Genomic DNA, 17,822 nt, shown 5'->3' with positions numbered 1-17,822 from the left:
ATCCACATTCCTCAGAGCAGCTTTCCTCAAAACACCCCAGCTGTTTCTCAGACTTTCCTTTCCAAGTTCCTCCTCTATGTCAAACACACCCCCAGCCCTGGGCTCACCAGGAGCTGCAGGTGACTGATGGGCAGGTCCCTGAACATGCCAAAAGAAGATAAGGAGCTTTTTCTTTCTGATCTTGGCTGAGCCTTTAGGGGCGACCAGATGCAAACAGACATAGAAGGTCAATAATCCTGAGCCAGGACCCTGAGATTGATGTTCACCCTGGCTCCGGGCCCTCCAGCAGAGCTGGGTGTCCAGGCCCAGCTCTCCAGAGGCTCATCCTGTCCCCACAGCCCTCAGGGAATGGTGCCTCGTGCCGTGTCTTACCGAGCGTCTGCTGGTTGCGCACGCCGCCGATGACCACGCAGATCTCCGCAGGCACATCCCCCGGCCCGTCCTTGATGTTCTTCTTGGAATCTTTGGTGTCGTCCTGCCAGATCACCTCCTCGATGTAGTCATCTGGTACCTCTGTCTTCACTTTCACCTCAGTCATCATTCCAGCCTCTTCACTGGGGGAGGACTGAGATGTCACCGAGTCGGAGCCCTCGGCTTTTGGGCTCCGCGGGCTCCTCTTCAAACACTCCCTGAGGGGGAAAAGAGGAGAGAACATGAATCCTCAATGCCCAGTGCTCGTTTTCTCATCACCAGGACCTAATTCAAGGTACTCTGGTTTATGCAGGTAATTGAAAAGAAGCATATTAATAAGTATGTGTGTCTGCCATACATGGTAAGTAATTAAAATTTAATCAGACAAAAGCAGTAAAATGATTTGCTAGTAATGAAAATAACCTTAATCATCACAAACAACAGTGGTGCTCATAAACACACTGGACCCCTAAAGAAGAGCACAGAACTTGCCCTGGTTGCCAGCAGGCCACAGGCACAGCTCCAGCAGCTCTGACTGCAGGTATTTGCCAACACCAGTCCATACACGCAAAGCCATATTCTCCTGTGGCACCTGGGGACGTGGGTCACTGGTGGACCTGGCACTGCTGGATTAAGTTTGACTTGATGATCTTCAAGGTCTTTTCCAACCTAAATGATTCTATGATTCCCTGACATTTTTAATTTGGAGCTATCTCCACCCTGCATCGCATCTTCTCTTTTATCCCTTCAAGCAACCTGACATCCCATGGTATTCAGAGGCTTTATTGAATATACACAGTGCTGATCAAAGGGGATCATCTGCAGGATGAGGATATTTAGGGAGACTACCACATTATGGACAGATACAGCTATTGGGGATGACAGGGAAAGCCTGATGATGGGGGAAAGGCGGAGGGGTCCACTGTGCTCAGAAACCCGTTGGGAAATAGCACGTGTTTTCATCTGGGAAAGAGAAAGCTGGGGGTTTTGGGAGAAAACAATCTAAACAACTATTCAAAACCCATTAAGAAAAGGAATCTGGACAACTCAAAGCTGTAAAACAACATCAACAGGTGCTGTGGTGACAAAGGGGGTGTGAGCCCACCAGACAAGGATGTGGGAATATGGCAGTGGAGCTCCTTTAGCACCACTCTTTATGGACTTCCAGTTTTTTATACTGGTTATTAATACACTCCAACATGCAATACAAAGATAAAACAATTGCTGGTTCAGTTTGTGCAGAAATCAGAACTAAATATATAATGGCTCAGACTACCCAGAAACAGAAACCACAGGGACATATTTAGAGTCATGTAAACACTGGGAACAGCCAAAGGTGTTTGAAAACATTTTAGGCAGAAGTAACAAAATAAAGTGAAAACTAGGCTGATCTTGTGGATGATCATCAGATCATGTGACAGAGAAAAAATCCCATGGCTTGGAACATCATAAAGTTCATCAGGACAAAGTATGAATTGCAGTGTTAGAGAACCAGAACCTGCAGTGGGTTCTGCCACAGGTTATGGAGCTCGCGGAGGAGCCAGGATGGTGCAACTGGAGGTGGAAGTGTGGAGCTCCTGGGAGGACAGGGATGAGGGGAGCAGAGGAACAGAGAGAACAATCCCCCAGTAATTACTGCCCAACCTCCCACACGGACATGGAGTCGCTATTTCAAACTGGGTCAGGCACATCCTATTGCCAGAGATTTTATTATTCATCCCTTCATTCTCATTATGGGATGAAATGTACAATTAATAGTGCCTAAACAGAGAGAATTAGCCTTGACCTGCCTTCCCACTCATTTCCTGCCTCCTCACACATACTCCCTCCGCTGTGTTCCCAAAATCATACAGGGCTCTTACAAGTGAGAAAGATGGACTGAGACAGAGAAGATGTGGTTGAAAACTGGGCAGTCTTTACGGTAATATTATTGGGTGTGCCACAGGCCCATCAATCTCAGCCACCACGGCATGGCTCAGCACCCTTCCAAGGGGAAGGCAGTGAGTAGAGAACACTCAGGGATCAGAAAAGAGTGGGACTGATCACAAATCAATCAAACCCGGAAGGTGTGGAATGCAAAACACTGATAAAGGCAGTGGCAGGGTAGATAGGAAAATCTTCCCTTCCTCGGCGAGGACTGTGGAGGAAGATCAAAGCCAGCCAGTGCAATTCCCACTGGGAGGATGAAAGGTGGGAGCAGGCAGTGTGAGCTCAGTTATCGATGCCACAGCAACCGGGACCTGCCAGTCCTGGGCAAAACCAGGAAAATCCAGGCATGAGCCAAGTGATTTGGGATTAGAAGCTGATACAAGTGGCAGTGAGACTGAGGCTACAGCCTTCTGAGGAGGTTATAAAAGGGGCAAGAATACAAAGACTTTCTGATGATGCCCAGCATTGCATGGGTCACAAACACAAACCAAATGAGCAACGGGCCCCGTGCTGCGAGGCAAAGCTGTTCTCCCTGCGCATTGCCCCTGAATAGAGAGAGGCATTTCCACAGGACTCCTGGAATGGTTGACATGGGACAGATTTATTCATGCTCTGGAATTAAATTTAACACCACTGTTGCTAAAAATTATGGGTGGAGCCATGGAAGGGTGGAGAGCAAAGGCTGTGAAAGGGACACAGCACCAGTGGCTCCCTCTCTCTGTAGCTGGCTCTGCCCAACACCAGTGGCTGCAGCACAGTCAGACAAGTCCAGGACTGTGGATGCACCCACGTGGTGCTGCAACCACACAGAGCCACGCTCTGAGCTGAAGAACTGACCAAATTTTCAGTTCAGGTGCCTGAGATGGAACAAGGAGGTTGTTTCCTCCCTGTCTGAAGCTGTGGTGAAGCCACTCCCCACATGCTGCAGACACAGTGAGCAGCCTCAGGTTTCAGAGGTGATCAGAAAAGCTGAAGATGGTTCCAAAACACAGCACTGAAATGGTTCAAGACTGGGAAAAGACACTTTATGACTCTGTGAGACCAAACTCTCCAATCTGTTTCTCATGCCAAAAGAAGACTGGAAGATGATTTGATTGCAGCATATCATCTTCATGGGGAGAAAATACTGTCTTGCCTTGACTTGGCTGGGGAGAGTCGAGTGCGAGCTCATTGCTGGAAGCTGGAACCAGCTGAAATGAGGCATCAAACATTAGCACAGATGGTCCACTGGAACAGCCCTTTTCCAAAGGATGTGCTCAGGGAGAACAGATCCCCCTGAGTTCCCAAAACCAGAGCTGTGTGTCTGGCTGGCCCCAGGTCCCCAATACAGACGTGCAGTGGCCACACTTGGTGGCCTGGAGCTGCAGGAATAGATAAATTATTAGACCAGACCAAAGGACCCTCAGAACCTTTGCTCTTCATGCACACTGACTTTGTGGATCCAGCTCTGCCAAGAAAGTAACTTCCCAGCTGGAATGTCTGCTCCTGGGTGGGACCTAACCCTGCAAATATTAACTGAGAGCAATTCATTGCCCCATATGTTCTAACCCTGAGCAGGTACCTGATGTGCAGAAGGACACAGCCCCAAATACTTCAGCAACTTTCTTCCACATGATTTCATGGCTCACAAGCCCTGAAGGGAGCCTGCTGTTCCCCTCAAAAACAAGTAAAACCATACAAACAGCAGCACTGACACTCTTGGGAACAGGGCTGAGCTCTCCAAAAGCCTCTTGGTGCCTCAGCTGGGGCTGCACAGCTCTGGAGAGGAGGAGGAGGCAGCAGTGCCTCCAATTCCACAATCCAGCTCTCCCAGCAGGAACGAGCATCACTTTCTTGTGGTCCCCTGTGAAATCCAGGTAGTGCTTCCGTGGCTAGAGCAGAACCAGGATCAGCCCAGGCTTTTCCAAAGCTCAGTAGCTGATTGGGATATAAATATTCCCAAGGGTGCAGCGGAGAGCTGGGCTCAGGGAATGATCCTCATGGGACAGCAGAGTTTGAAGCCTCCTGGTTTGGCTGGGGAAAGAGTACCAACATCTCAGAGCAAAACAGGAAGGAAAAGGAAACTACTGACACTGGCAAACTTCAGGCAGGATGGAAAGGGGTACATGCACAGCCCCAGCAGAATGAGTTTTCCTTGGAAGACAGGAGTCACCACAGCCTCCACCACGCACAGGGGAGGTGAGCGAGTAAAGCATCACTGCATCCCCAGTCCTTTGGTCCTTGGATCAGCCCTTGCAAGCCCATGATGCTGCACTTGCTCAGTGTTGTGCTGAACTGCAGCACAAAGAGCCTCCACTTGGAGATGAAGATGAAGCAGCAGGAGATCCGGAACATTCTTGTTCTCCAAAAATTCCCTGAGAGACACAGGGGAACATCCTGCCTGGGGGAGGGAAGACATCAGGCCTCAGCCGTGTCCAGGCCTGGTTCTGCCCCTCCTGTCCTGTGGCAGCACTTCTGGAGCTGAGGCACAACTGCTGGAAAGGCTCAGAAAGAGGATGAGTATGGAAAGGAGTGAATTTTCAGTTCTGCAGTCCCCAAGGCTCCAAGCAGGTCTCATGGGTTTGGGTGAGGGCACAGAGCGAAAAGGACTCAAAGCTCCTGGGATGTCAGGTAAGTTCAGTAGCAGTCCTGGGGCTGGGAGCAGAAGGACTCCCCAGCGTGACCCAGGCAGTGACCACGTCTGCAGGTGCCCACACAGAGATCTGCCCCAGCTTCCAGGCCCCTGCAGGCACTGCTGGGGCCCTGCTGGGGCCCTGCTGGGGACACACTGGGACCAGTGATGGTCAGAGCCTCCACTTGGTGGAGACAGCAGCGCACAGGAGCCGGGGGAGAACCTGCCAGAGTCACCTCCGGGTCCCCCGGCCACCCTCTCCTGGTGGCTCTGAGCTCGGTCCCCAGCCTCATCCACCACCCTCCTGCATGAACAGTGCAGGTTTAGTGTTCTGGTGTGGCCTTCCAGGGCTCAGCTGCACCTCCCTCTGCAGGCCCAACCTGCATTTAACCCTCCATGGGCTGATGTTCCCTGGCAAGAGGAGATTCCTATTCTCCAAACACAGCACTGCTTGCACAGGACAAAAACTGCTCAGAGCCATCAGACCAGAGAGGAGCAGAGTGCACAGGCACAGCTGGCTTAAACCCTACCTCCTTCCACAGGGGGATCTAACTTCTTCTCCATGGCTGCGACCCTTCCTGGGAAATACCAACCTCCTCCACTGCTTCATGTCTTGTCTTTACTGAACTGTGGGCCCTGGCAATCCAAGAGGCTCTTCCTTACCGAGGAAATGAGGCAGAAGCCTTGGGATCTCACAGTGCTCACTCGGTGCCTGGTTGCTCCTACAGGTGAGGTCCTGTTTCACTTTCCAGAACAGACTCTGTGATTTCCAACATGAAAGAGGCAAACAAACATTGCACTTGCATGTATCACTGCTCTCACTAAGTAGGCCACACAGCCAATTACTGTAAATACCAGCTCTGCCATCTCACAATGCTCATTTCAACATTGCTGCCTGCTTTGATCATCAGACTTTCATCTTCCAATGACGTTACGGCCACTTTCATGTCAGACACAAGTGCGTGAAGGCAAAAGAGATTTCAGAAGGCCTTAATGAAGCCTCAGCATGGGGAACTGGAAAGGCAGGGGTAGAAGCGGGATCCTGGACCCATTTGGGTACAGCTTCCTTGGCCCTACACCTGTGAAGGCTTTAGCAGAGCTCAATGATGCAGCACAGCATGTGCCAGGACAGCTCTGGGTGAGAAGCCCCAGCAGCACCAGTGCAAAGGAGCAACACAAGGGCAATGCCAGGAGCTCTTCCCAAGGAAAGGACAGAAGGGAAAGGCTGGGTGCTCACAGTCCCCTCTGCACGGTAACACCACCCAGAGATCCAGCAGCTCCTTCCAGCTGATATCCTGTGGCAGCAGGGGAGGAGAAGGGCTGAAGGCTGGAGGCTGCAGTGTGGAGCTGTTCTGGTCTCTGCAGGGTCTCCCTGGCTGTGATGAGCAGAACAGCAATGAGTGCAAGCAAACGGGGCCCGTCAGCTGCTGCAGCCACGAGAAACTCGCACTGGCAGTTTGCTGTTTCTGATCTGGAGTAGCATCCTCATAAATAATGAAAGTGACTAAAAGCTACTTAAAAAACACACACTCCTCCCTTCTGAAAGAATGAGGAAAAAAAACCAATTATAAAAGGACATTTCTTCCAGCTAGGAATAATTTGTCATGTAATTCTCTGAAGACAGCAACAGAAACATGCATGCTCCGTGCTCTCTTTGAGTCATCTGTGATTGCACATGTACTCAGATGGCTTCTAATGAGGCTATTTTTACAGCACGCATCCTGCTGAGTTTTTGGGGAGGGGCAGAGTGAGATCAGTGAAGTATCAGTCTCCAACATCAGCTCCTCAAAAGGAGAGGAAAAGGAAACACATGTGGAGGAGGATGTACCACTCTGAACCAACACCTACAAACAGCTCTCCTGCCCCAGCAGCGAATGTGGAGCATCTTTTGGCTTTTTCTAAACAATACTCAAGCTGGAAAACAAGAGATCATTAGTGCCTTGATGATATCAGTGATGGCCAAGAGCACAGGGCTCTGCACAGCCTGGTCTGGTGGAAGGTGTCCCTTCTCATGGTAGGGGGTGGAGTAGCATGGGTCTTCAAGGTCCTCCCAACCCATTCTGTGATTCCTGGTGACACCCCTTGGCAGAGGATGGGGTGTGCCCAGTCAGAGTAAAACTGAAACACACTTTGGGCAGTCCTTGGAAGGCTCTTCTGGTCTGCAGCATCAAACAGGTTCAGTGAGGACTCACAAACTCTCATGGGGACCAAGCAATGGGCAGCTTTGCAGAGCCCAGCAGGACACCAGCATCAGTGGGATGTCCAATTCATCTTCTGGAAACCAGCGTGCAGTTGGCTCATCCCAGGCTAAATCAAAAGGCCTCAGCTGTCAGAAAGCAAAGGAAGCAAAAGATGGGGGAGGCTGAAACTGGGCTCAATTTACAGATGTCTGCCATGGTTTTACAAGAACCAGAAGGTTCCTGTCAGGACTGGAGCTATGGGAAGTGGAATAGACAGAACAGATGTAAATGAACTCGCATTTTACATGGAGATGATGAAAGCAGATACAAGAAAAAGAAGGATGTAAATTGCAAATCTGCTTGTCTGATAAATTAGTGGTGGTGGCCTTCCCACCCTCCCCACGGCTCTCATCTGCTCCCTGGGGCAGCCCAGGGGTGTGGGCTCCATGCGTTACACCAGGAGGAGGTGGAGAAGATCATGAAGCAGAGGAACTGCCTGGTGTCTTTCACTGGGGACATCTCCTGCAGACATCACCAGACAAGAAGATTTTCAAGTGCAGGGTTAAAAGAGAGAAAAGCTGGAGCTGTTTTCCCAGTGTTACAGCTGAGCTCTTTGCTCCTCAGCTCCAGGCTCCAGCCCCAGCTTCAGATGTTCCCTAACACCTGAAAGGCAGAGATACCACCCCAATCTCCTGTGTCACAGCATCCAGAGCTGCTCCTCTCCAAGGGACTCAATCCCTCTCCCTGCCACAGCTCACAGAGCCTCTGCCCAAGCCCCTCTGCAGCCTGAGCCTGCAGCCTTCAGAGAGGACATCCTGGTGCTCATGTGTGAAGTGCTGCAACCACCAGTGGTGGGAACCACCCTATCTTGGGTTCCTCCTCTGAGGGATTATTTTCTGGAACAGGCACTGTACTTCCAGTGCTGCCTCTGGTCACTGGGCATTTGCTGGCTCTTACTGGGAATCTCCCCTCCGCAGGAGAAAACTCCCTCTCCTGTCTCTTGAATGAAGCAAAGCAAACACTTCCTGAATGCACACTGTGTGCACGCTAAAAAGCCCTTCTGACCCTTGACTCTTTCCATTTGGGAGCCTGTCCACATCCCAGAGCACGGATACCCAAGCAGGATACCAAGTGTGCCACCAGCACTCTTGGTGACACACACGATGGCAGCACGTGCTGGTGCACGTGCCTGAACCCTAAATTTTCACTTGGTCACAGAGGGGTTCATGGTCATCCGTGTTCCACCAGAAGGTCTCAGTTCTCTTCACAATTTTCCATGATGCCACTGTGAATTCCCAAAGTTGCATTTAACTTCTGAAAGGTTACAGGAAAAACCTGTTCACTGATGTCCTGACATTATTATGGGGAATGGGAACTCCCTCCTCCATCAGCAGGAGAGCAGAAGTGTGACAGTAGCTGCCATTCAGGTTTTCCTGGAAGAAATTTGCTCAATAAATACCAATATTATTAAGGACTTCATAAATTTAAAGGATGTGAAGGTTTTGTAGAAGAGAGATGCCTCAGGGAAGTTCACCCCCTGCCTCTGAGGGCAGCCAGCACTTAAAAACAGAGGTAACAGCTTTCAAAAACCCCAAAATACATAATGCAGCATGCGCTGGTGTGTGTGGTGTCACTGCTAAAATCTAGGGAAAACAAACAAACAAAGCAGAATACTTAATTTTTCCAGCTATCTGGGTCTAGTAAAACACACAACCTTTCCTGACAGCAAACTCTGCTTCAGGAAGTCCAAGAGGAATTTAATCATGCGTTCATTCCTCAAGGGACACTCGGCAGCTCCGAATCCTTCAGAGAAGGTAAACTCCAGGACCAAATCAGGCTGCCTCTCCTCTGGAAATTAAAATTAAAATACAAACCAGAACAATAGTCAAGAGCCACAAAGAATTCCTAAGGTATTAGCAAAACAAATTCCCTTCAGTCCTTATTAGGAATATCTTGAGGATGGTTTGAAGAGGAAAGTCTAACCAAATATAAAAAAAATTTGGCTTATCCAACAAAAAACAACCGCGCACTCTTTGCCAAAAGCAAAAGAATTCAGTCAGATAAAAAATGCGACACACAAATGATGCAGGTTAAAAACTGAATTTAAGATGATAATGGAATAGCTGCCAGCGTCTTTAAATTTTCAAGCGTGGAAATGTCAACAGAGACAAAGAAATTCAGGGAAAAACAAAGGGAATAGATTAAGGGTTTATTTATATCAGTGAAAGAGCTCTGTGTTGCTTGACTAAGAAATGACTGAGGGGGTGAGAACTGAAGTGGCCACAGGTCCTCAACAAGCCACGAGGAGTAAGGGGTGACCCAAGGATTTCCTGGTAGCTCAGCTTTCCTGAAGGCTTTAGAGCTGCCACGTCTCGGTACTTCATGGCTCTAGAAAGGGACATTTCTCCACCTCACACCATCCAAAGCTCTCCAGGACTCTGGCATTTGGCAAACTGGTGTGGTTTACACAGAAACCCTCGGAGGTGGGATGTGTCTGAGCGCTGTCGTCTCCTTGTACGTGGGCATTTGACCTTCCTTTGGGTTTCAAGGTAACCTGCCTGGGTTCCCCACAGCTCCCGTGCTGATTGTGGTACAGAACTGAACTGTCCACTGCTCTTAAAACTGGCCAGAGGGCACTTCTGGGGGGGTTTGTGCTGGTTGGTTGGTTGGTTTGTTTCTTTTTGAAGATGACTGGTGAGAGTCCTTCAGCAAGCACCAAGGCTTATTAAATTCCTTGCCTAATTAGTAAGAGTTTTCTCTTTTCCTGATGCAGGAGGAGTCGGAAGCTTCTTCACGCTCTGGGACTGAAAATCCCACAGGTTAGCTCTTATAGAAAGGGGAGACAATTCAAATAATTTTGCCTCCCGGAAATACCCAGTCCTGGGCCTGTCCCTCCACAGGGCGTAGAGACCTCTCCTGAGCTTCAGAGGACGACAACCTCAGAAATTGTCGTTCCCCAGTGCTGGGGACCTGGTGAGCTGGAAGAGGAGCCTGAAGAAGAGCTGGTGCCATCCCATAGCAGACCCTCCCTTGGGTGACAGGAGCTGCTGGGGAGTACATGTCCACAGAGGACAGAGCAAGGAATGTGAGGAGGAGAGGGGAAGGAGAGGGAGGCTGGAGAAAGGTGAACTGAGAAGGAGCGAAGTGGGTGCAACCACTTCTCCACAGCTTCTCCTCCCAGGGCTCCCCAGGGAATGGGCACAGCCCCGAGGCTGCCAGAGCTCCAGGAGCGTTTGGACAGCGCTGCCAGGGATGCCCAGGGTGGGGCTGTTGGGGGGTCTGTGCAGGGCCAGGGGCTGGGCTGGATGGTCCTGGTGGGTCCTTTCCAGCTCAGGGGATTCTGTGATTCCATGAAAGTCTCATCTTCCGTGGCACAGACCGAAACACTCAGATCCCTGAGGCAGCACAGCTTGGTCTGGAGTACCCGGGAAAACCGCATCGTGTCAGAGCTGGGAAACCTCCAGGCCCAGCCCAGAGCACCCCTGGGAACTCCTGCTCTGCTCCCACTCAGGCCAGCACCCAGAGCCCTCCTGCTGGACCTGCACCTCCCCGAGCCCCTTCTGGGAGTTGCAGCCCAATGCTGTTAAGGCTGCACTCAACGAGAGCCCTCCCTGCCCGGCCGGCAGCCCCCGAAGGCCTGGATTCCCCCGTTGTGGGAGCAGAGCTTTTCCACAGCTACATCTGTGCTGCGAGCGGGCTCCTGGCTGGTGACAGCCCTGGTGCAGACGGGGCTGAGCTTCCAGCTGGCTCCGTTCCCTCCGCAAACAGATGCAGCTCCTATATCAGGGGCTGATTTATTCAGCAGGAGTCTCGCACATTAAGTGTAGTTAAGTCTGAAAACAAATCTAATGACTTTAAAATAAATAGCCAACAGAGGACTTGAAACTGAAATTCCTACTTCCTCTGACACCCGCCATATAAACAATAATAATTATATAAAACCGTGTCTAACACATGACTACACAAGGCTCTGGTGACCAAGAAAAGCACACGCTGCTTGTCAGACATAATTGCACATTTGGTTTTTCAATTATTTCTTGTCAGGATCCAGAGCCCACCATCTGAATGCTGACATTAATTATTGGGAAGTAGTTAGTGCTCCAATAGTCTTATGGAGACTCCCAGTGCTCACCCCAAGGTCCACAGCTCCCAGTGCTGCTCGCACAGTGCCCTCCTGTCCCACCAACCCTCTGGGACTGGCACCCTCACACCACACAGGGACACCCAGCCTGGACCACCATGTGCAGAAGGGGCTTCAGAAGAAGCTTCAAGCAAGTCTCCAGTGGACATCAGCAAGGAACTGATCCCTGTCAGGTGCTCACCCACAGGATGGGGTCACACTATGTCCAGCACTGTGGCCCCCAACACAAGTCATGGACCTGTTGGAATGAGTCCAGAGGAGGCCACAGAGTTGCTCCAAGAGCTGGAGCCTCTCTGCCATGGAGCCAGGCTGGGAGAGCTGGGGGTGCTCACCTGGAGAGGAGAAGGCTCCAGGGAGAGCTCAGAGCCCCTTGCAGGGCCTAAAGGGGCTCCAGGAGAGCTGCAGAGGGACTGGGGACAAGGGCTGGAGGGACAGGACACAGGGAATGGCTTCCCACTGCCAGAGGGCAGGGCTGGATGGGAGATTGGGCAGGAATTGTTCCCTGGGAGGGTGGGCAGGCCCTGGCACAGGGTGCCCAGAGCAGCTGGGGCTGCCCCTGGATCCCTGGCAGTGCCCAAGGCCAGGCTGGACATTGGGGCTTGGAGCAGTCTGGGACAGTGGGAGGTGTCCCTGCCCATGGCAGGGGTGGCACTGGATGGGCTTTAAGGACCCTCCCAACCCAAGGCAGTGTGTGATCCTGTGAACCCTGGAGTCCTTGTCACCCCCTGGCACTGTGCTCCAGCTGAGTCCCCTCCCAGCCCCTCAGAGCACCCAGCTCTTGGCATCTCCCATCACGTCGCTGCCCATCATGCAGGAAAACATCCTGCCTTTTATTGGCTTTTAATTTGCTGCTTTTTAATTTTGTTGACTGTCTCTTTTTTCCTTGCAAAAGGAAGAAAGAAGCCTCTGATCTACCTTTTCTGGAGTGTTCAAAAACACGCACAGCTTTGTCAGGTTGTCTCTTAGTTGTCATCTTCCCCAAGGCAAGCAGCCATCTCTCTCCTGGCTGCCTTCAAGGAAGGGGGCTTTGCTGTGCTCCCAAGAATTCTCTTCACCTTTTAAAATTTCCCATTACTGAGCACTCACTGAGGGGCAGGAACCACCCAGGAGTTAATGGGGGAGGAGAACAGCAAGGGCTCTCTGCCACCGCGAGCTGGCAGCTGCCCACCCTGAACCTTGTTCTTCCAAAGGCAGCACCAGGCCCACGGAGCTGGGGGTGGTGGGATCACAAACCCCTGGGCCTTCAGAGCTTCCATTGTTTGCTTGAAACAGAATAAAATCAATTCACTGCAGTAAAAAAATAAAAATAGCATTGAGCCAATACCACAGTCATCACCTTAGACCAAGCCTGCTATTGTGAAAAAAAAATTGCAGGAAGGTAAAATCCAGGCAACTTTAGTTTGATTATATTATATTAATTGCATTATACTATATTATATTATACTATATTATTTTTGCTTATATTTTTAACTGATACAAATTAATTGTTAAAAGCTTCCTCGATAGTTTGCAATTAGTGAGGGTTTCAAGCAGCAATGACTTTGAGAAACATCCATCTTGTGTCTCCATCCAATGATGACCACACGGATTCAGTCTGAGCCACATTTCCACCTTCAATCACTGACAGAGCTTTCTTGAAATATCACATTTTGATTCTGTTTTATTATTTTTAAATGGACTTGGCCATTCTCCTTTCTTTGAGCACCTTTTGTTCAGTCAGGTAGATGATAAAGTGGGTTTCATTTCCACTTTTCTACAAGGAAAAAAGCAATGACCAACCTCACACTCCTCTGGATGTACAAAGGAATCGGAAAAACAGAGGGAAGTTCTCCCACCCCACTGGGAGCGCCAGCCCTGCCCTGGGAAGGGCCTTTGCTCACTCCTGGGAGGATGTTCAGCCCCAGGGACACCCCAAAGGTGAGGTGGACACCCCAAAGGTGAGGTGGACACCTCTGTCCTCTCCTCCTGTGTGGGAGCAGAAGGCTCTGCACAGTCTAAGGTCTCCATCCAAGAGCCTCACGCTGGGGGCACTCAGCTGGAACACCTCACACCATGTGCAAACAGCTTCTGCTTTCAGCCCCCGAGGCCAGGACGAGGTCAGACTCCTCCATCCATCTTTCCAGCTAAATCCCAAAAGGGCTGCATGGACGCTGGGCCCTGACAGCTCCCACCCATCCCTCCTGTGCAGCCACCCTTGGCCACCCTTGGCCACCCCGTCCCACACGGCGCAACCCCAGCCCTACCTGCTGGAAGAGCTCCTCCGCCCGCTGCTGTTGCTCTCGTCGGCCTAAGAGACCAAAACAAAAACGCTGTTTAGGTTCAGAAAGACGAGGGTGCTCTGCAGCCCTGCCTGCCCCAGCTGCACCCAGGGGCTCCTGTGGGGCTCTGAACCCCGGGGCTGGGGCAGGCTTTGAGCCCCAGCCCCACCACGGGGGCTCTTCCCGAGCCGATCCCCTCTGGTCGCTCTCGTGCAACCCAAGTCTCCAGCAATGATCCCTGAGATGCAAAACCACGCGACTGGCAGGTGGGAAATGAGGAATGGCCAAATTCCAGGAGGTGTCCAAGCGGGAATGGCCCCGCTCCGGGCTGGAGGGCAAGCCCAGTACCTCCCCTCATTAGCCCCATGCCCTAATTAGCCCCTCCAGGCCCCAGGAGGGCTGAGCAGGGAGGGCCCAGCATCTCCTGTCGCCTCCTTCCCCGGCTCGCTGATGAGAGCCTTCCTTGGAAAGACAATATTATTCCAATCCCAGAAATTTTATTTCTGAATTTGTGCAAATACAAGTTAAAAGATATTAGCTGCATTTCACATTTTGTGCAAATGGCAGAAACAGGCAATTCATGTGCAGCAGGATGGGGGCCAGCCAACGATTTCGATAAAATAAACCCTTTTTTAATTTAAATGCTAATGCACTGAATTAAAATTTAATAACTGAGGAAATTGAAAAGCCGAGCAGGAATATTGGAAATAAATCCAAGCAGAAACAGCTGAAATTAAAAATTCTAGAGAGTGGGAGGATAGCAGCTAAGCTGTCTTATATGATTACATTTTTTTTATATTTTTTTTTTTTTTCAGAACGAAGGGGGGAAGGAAAAAAATCCTATCTTTGGCTGGCTGTAGGGCAGTAAATCGAGAGTGCTGTGATTTATTGCTCAATTTTCCTGAGGGAAAAAGGCTTTCTTTCATGCTGAAATATTTCATAAATTTCAAGCCAGCATAAATTCTTAATTTAAAAGTTATGGAGGTCACATTTAGTGCACTGGTGCAATTCTGAAATCTTAAAGGAATAGGAACCAAAAAAAAAATTGCAATTTGATTTTATTTTTTTTAATTCTTCATGTAAAATTTTCTTCAAAGGGATTCTCCAAGTTACACAAAGCAGAAACACAACCTGGCTTCTGACGGGATATGAAATCCACTGGAAATGAAGAGATAAAAATCTAATTCAATTACAAAAAAGTATTTTTTTATTACGATGATGATGATGATTATTATTATTGTGAGCCACTTGAGGAATTTCTGTTAAAAAATTTCTTTCCATTGCCTGGGAAAAGCCAGAAGGGAGGAGCTGAGGATGTAATTGCTTCTGTTAGATCTCCAATCTTTTGTGAGCACTGATATGTTCATTTGTTATACAGCTGTTCAGCTACAGAAAGGATGTCAGAGCACCCATAATTCAAAGCAATCAATCAAAAATTAATGATTTGTCATGCTTACACAATGGAAAAAAAAAAAGCAAAAAAAAAAAAAAGCTTTATGGGTTCCTGCAACTGGTAGATTGCTCAAACCTTCAGGGCATTTTCTAGAAGATTAGATCTGTGTGTACAAAAAAAAGGGGAAAAGGAGATTTAATATAGAGCCAGGGCAGAAACCTTGTGGGGTGCTGGGGGTCGCTGAGGCCCGAAATGCCCCAGAGATGGGAACCTGACAATTCCTGTCTGTTCAAAGAGTTTTGTGCACAACCCAAACCCAAGCTCACACAACCCAAGAGCCACACCTTGGATCGCAAGGACCATGTGCAGGCTCCTGCCAGGAGAATTCCACAGGAAAACTGCCTGCTGAATCACGGAACCATGGAATATCCTGAGCTGGAAGGATATTCTGACCCACAAGGATGATGGAATCCAGCCCCCGGTGCTGCACAGACACTCCAACAATCCCTAGTGCTGGGGAGTTTCCTTATTTTGAAAGAAAAAATGCGGATAAAATGAGGAAGAGCTCTCATCTCGATGGTTCCACACAGCAAGGTGCTCTTGGAGATGATCCATTAGACAAAACCACCAAGCTCAGCCTGAATGAGATCAGATCAAGCTGCCTTAAAGGTTTCTGGATGCTGAAATAAACAAATCCACAGAATCCCAGACTGGTCTGGGTTGGAAGGGATCTTAAAGCCCATCCAGTGCCACCCCTGCCATGGGCAGGGACACCTTCCACTGTCCCAGACTGCTCCAAGCCCCAATGTCCAGCCTGGCCTTGGGCACTGCCAGGGATCCAGGGGCAGCCCCAGCTGCTCTGGGCACCCTGTGCCAGGGCCTGCCCACCCTCCCAGGGAACAATTCCTTCCCAATCTCCCATCCAGCCCTGCCCTCTGGCACTGGGATCCATTCCCTGTGTCCTGTCCCTCCAGGCCTTGTCCCCAGTCCCTCTGCAGCTCTCCTGGAGCCCATTCAGGCCCTGCAAGGGGCTCTGAGCTCTCCCTGGAGCCTTCTCCTCTCCAGGTGAGCACCCCCAGCTCTCAGCCTGTTCATTCAAAAATAAAATCCATTTAAGAGAAAACTTTCCATCTAAATTCTAAAAAGTGGCATTTGAGGACTGAAATACCACAAGGAAGTCGAAGGGGTGAAAAGCTGGAGATTATCATTTAACCAGAATGTGCCAAAATGGCTCAGAGCAGCTCCCAACAAAGTAACATCTTTGGGGAGGGGGAACCGAAACCTCCTGTGCTCCCATTTGGAATCCCCTGCACTCCCATCTACCCAAATAATTTATTTTGGTGATTTCCTAATTTCTAATTGGAAAAGGAGAGGAGCAGAATTTGCATTTGCTGACAAGCTGGGAGGCCGGGTGTGGGGTGCTGGAACAGGCTGGAGAATGTCACACAGTCTGCCCCATAAAATCATTTACATTTCAAACTGTGATTCCCTAAAGTTGCTTTTCTTCATATTGGGTGTATTTAGGGTAGTTTTGTTTAACTAATGCTAATAAATATCCTTTAAATTAAAATGCACACAAGCAGAATGTGGTTTCCGGCCATATGCTCCTCGACTCGAGTTGTAAGCAAGAAGTAAATCATGTGATAAATAAGAAATGTATCAGTCAACATCTCCTAACAGGGTAACGTGTCAAAAAATAGGAGTCCAAGCAGATGTAGAACTGACCTGAGAAATCCATGTTTATCAAGAGGGTTACACTGCATTGGGAAAAAAACCCCAACATTTTAACAGTTACAGCAAAACAAAAAAATAACTAAAATCAATAAAAATGTGAGATGAGATTTCAGACGATTTAAGCAAGGGCTTTCTGCCTGATCACTTAAATTATGATTAGAAACAATTATTCAAATCACTTGGATTTGCATCCACGGACGCCCCGCTGGGATCAGCTCCCATGGACGGGATGGGGGCACTGGGACCCCCAAAGCACTGCCACAGCCCTCCCCAGGGGGAAAAGGGGTTAAATCCATTCCTTGATTTGTTCATGCACAGTCACCCCCTGTGATCTGCCTCTGAACCCCATCCCAAAGGGAGAGGGCCCTAATTCTGCCAGGGGGGTGCAGGAGGAGCAGACCCCGCTCACCCCAGCCCCTCTCCCACAGCACCTTCCCCCTCCAGAGGTAGAAGGGCTGAGTTGTTTGTTTACCTGAGGGAAAAAAAGGAAAAGAACCCCAACCCCCCACCCTACTCCCCCCAGACACCTCCCCAGAGACAGCAGAATAATTTTTGTCCAAACACAAACCACACGTTCGGTTTCAGAAGGAGCCAGCAGCACCCAGCATGGAAAATTTCACCCCAAATAATTAAAATTTGGCAAAGGGAGAAGCAACTGAAAACAGGTCTGACACAGGAATGTGCCATAAAAACAACTGCAGGCCTGCTACCTGCGCTGTCTGGGGTTATTAACTTCAGAGCCACAGAAAATGCAGGAAGTGCTTTTTTTTTTTTTCCTTTTTTCTTTTCTTTAAACAAAGGGCAAGACACTGGCAGTTTCCTATTTAATTTTTATTAACTAGGAGGGGGAAAACAGCAGAGCAGCTCCACATCACACCAAAACATCTGCAGAGCACAAGGACCCATAAATGTGCCCGTGCCCCTTTTTAATCTGGGTTTTTGCTTCCTCCTGCCAGCACGGCGGATGCTGAGGAGCCCCAAGGCCTGGATTTCGGGGGCACCACAGTGCCCCGAGTCAGCCCCGTGGTGTCCCCGTCACTCTCCAGCCTCAGCACCATCCCCTGGAGGGGATAAAGAGAAGGAAGCAATGCAGAGCCCACGGGTGATCCAGGCAGAGCTGTGCTCCACAGAACCATGGAATCACTGAGGTTGGGAAAGCCCTCTG

General features: G+C 49.8%; 1 protein-coding gene across 11 annotated transcripts in view; it reads right to left on the bottom strand.

Annotated features, from left to right (window-relative positions):
- The window catches only part of ZNF618 (zinc finger protein 618), a 132,429-nt gene that overhangs the window by 66,888 nt on the left and 47,719 nt on the right, over positions 1-17,822 (bottom strand). For all 11 annotated transcript variants that reach the window (XM_082295143.1, XM_082295148.1, XM_082295151.1 and 8 more), the window contains exons 2-3: positions 13,516-13,559; positions 373-629 (exon numbers count right to left, since the gene is read on the bottom strand). In XM_082295143.1, the coding sequence (XP_082151269.1) occupies positions 373-629; positions 13,516-13,559 (301 nt within the window). The remainder of the gene's footprint in view (positions 1-372; positions 630-13,515; positions 13,560-17,822) is intronic.

Source organism: Coloeus monedula (genome assembly GCF_965178545.1).
Source record: "Coloeus monedula genome assembly, chromosome: 21".
Taxonomy (NCBI): domain Eukaryota; kingdom Metazoa; phylum Chordata; class Aves; order Passeriformes; family Corvidae; genus Coloeus; species Coloeus monedula.
The sequence above is the reverse complement of the archived record's forward strand: the minus strand, read 5'-3'. Positions and strand labels throughout refer to the sequence as shown.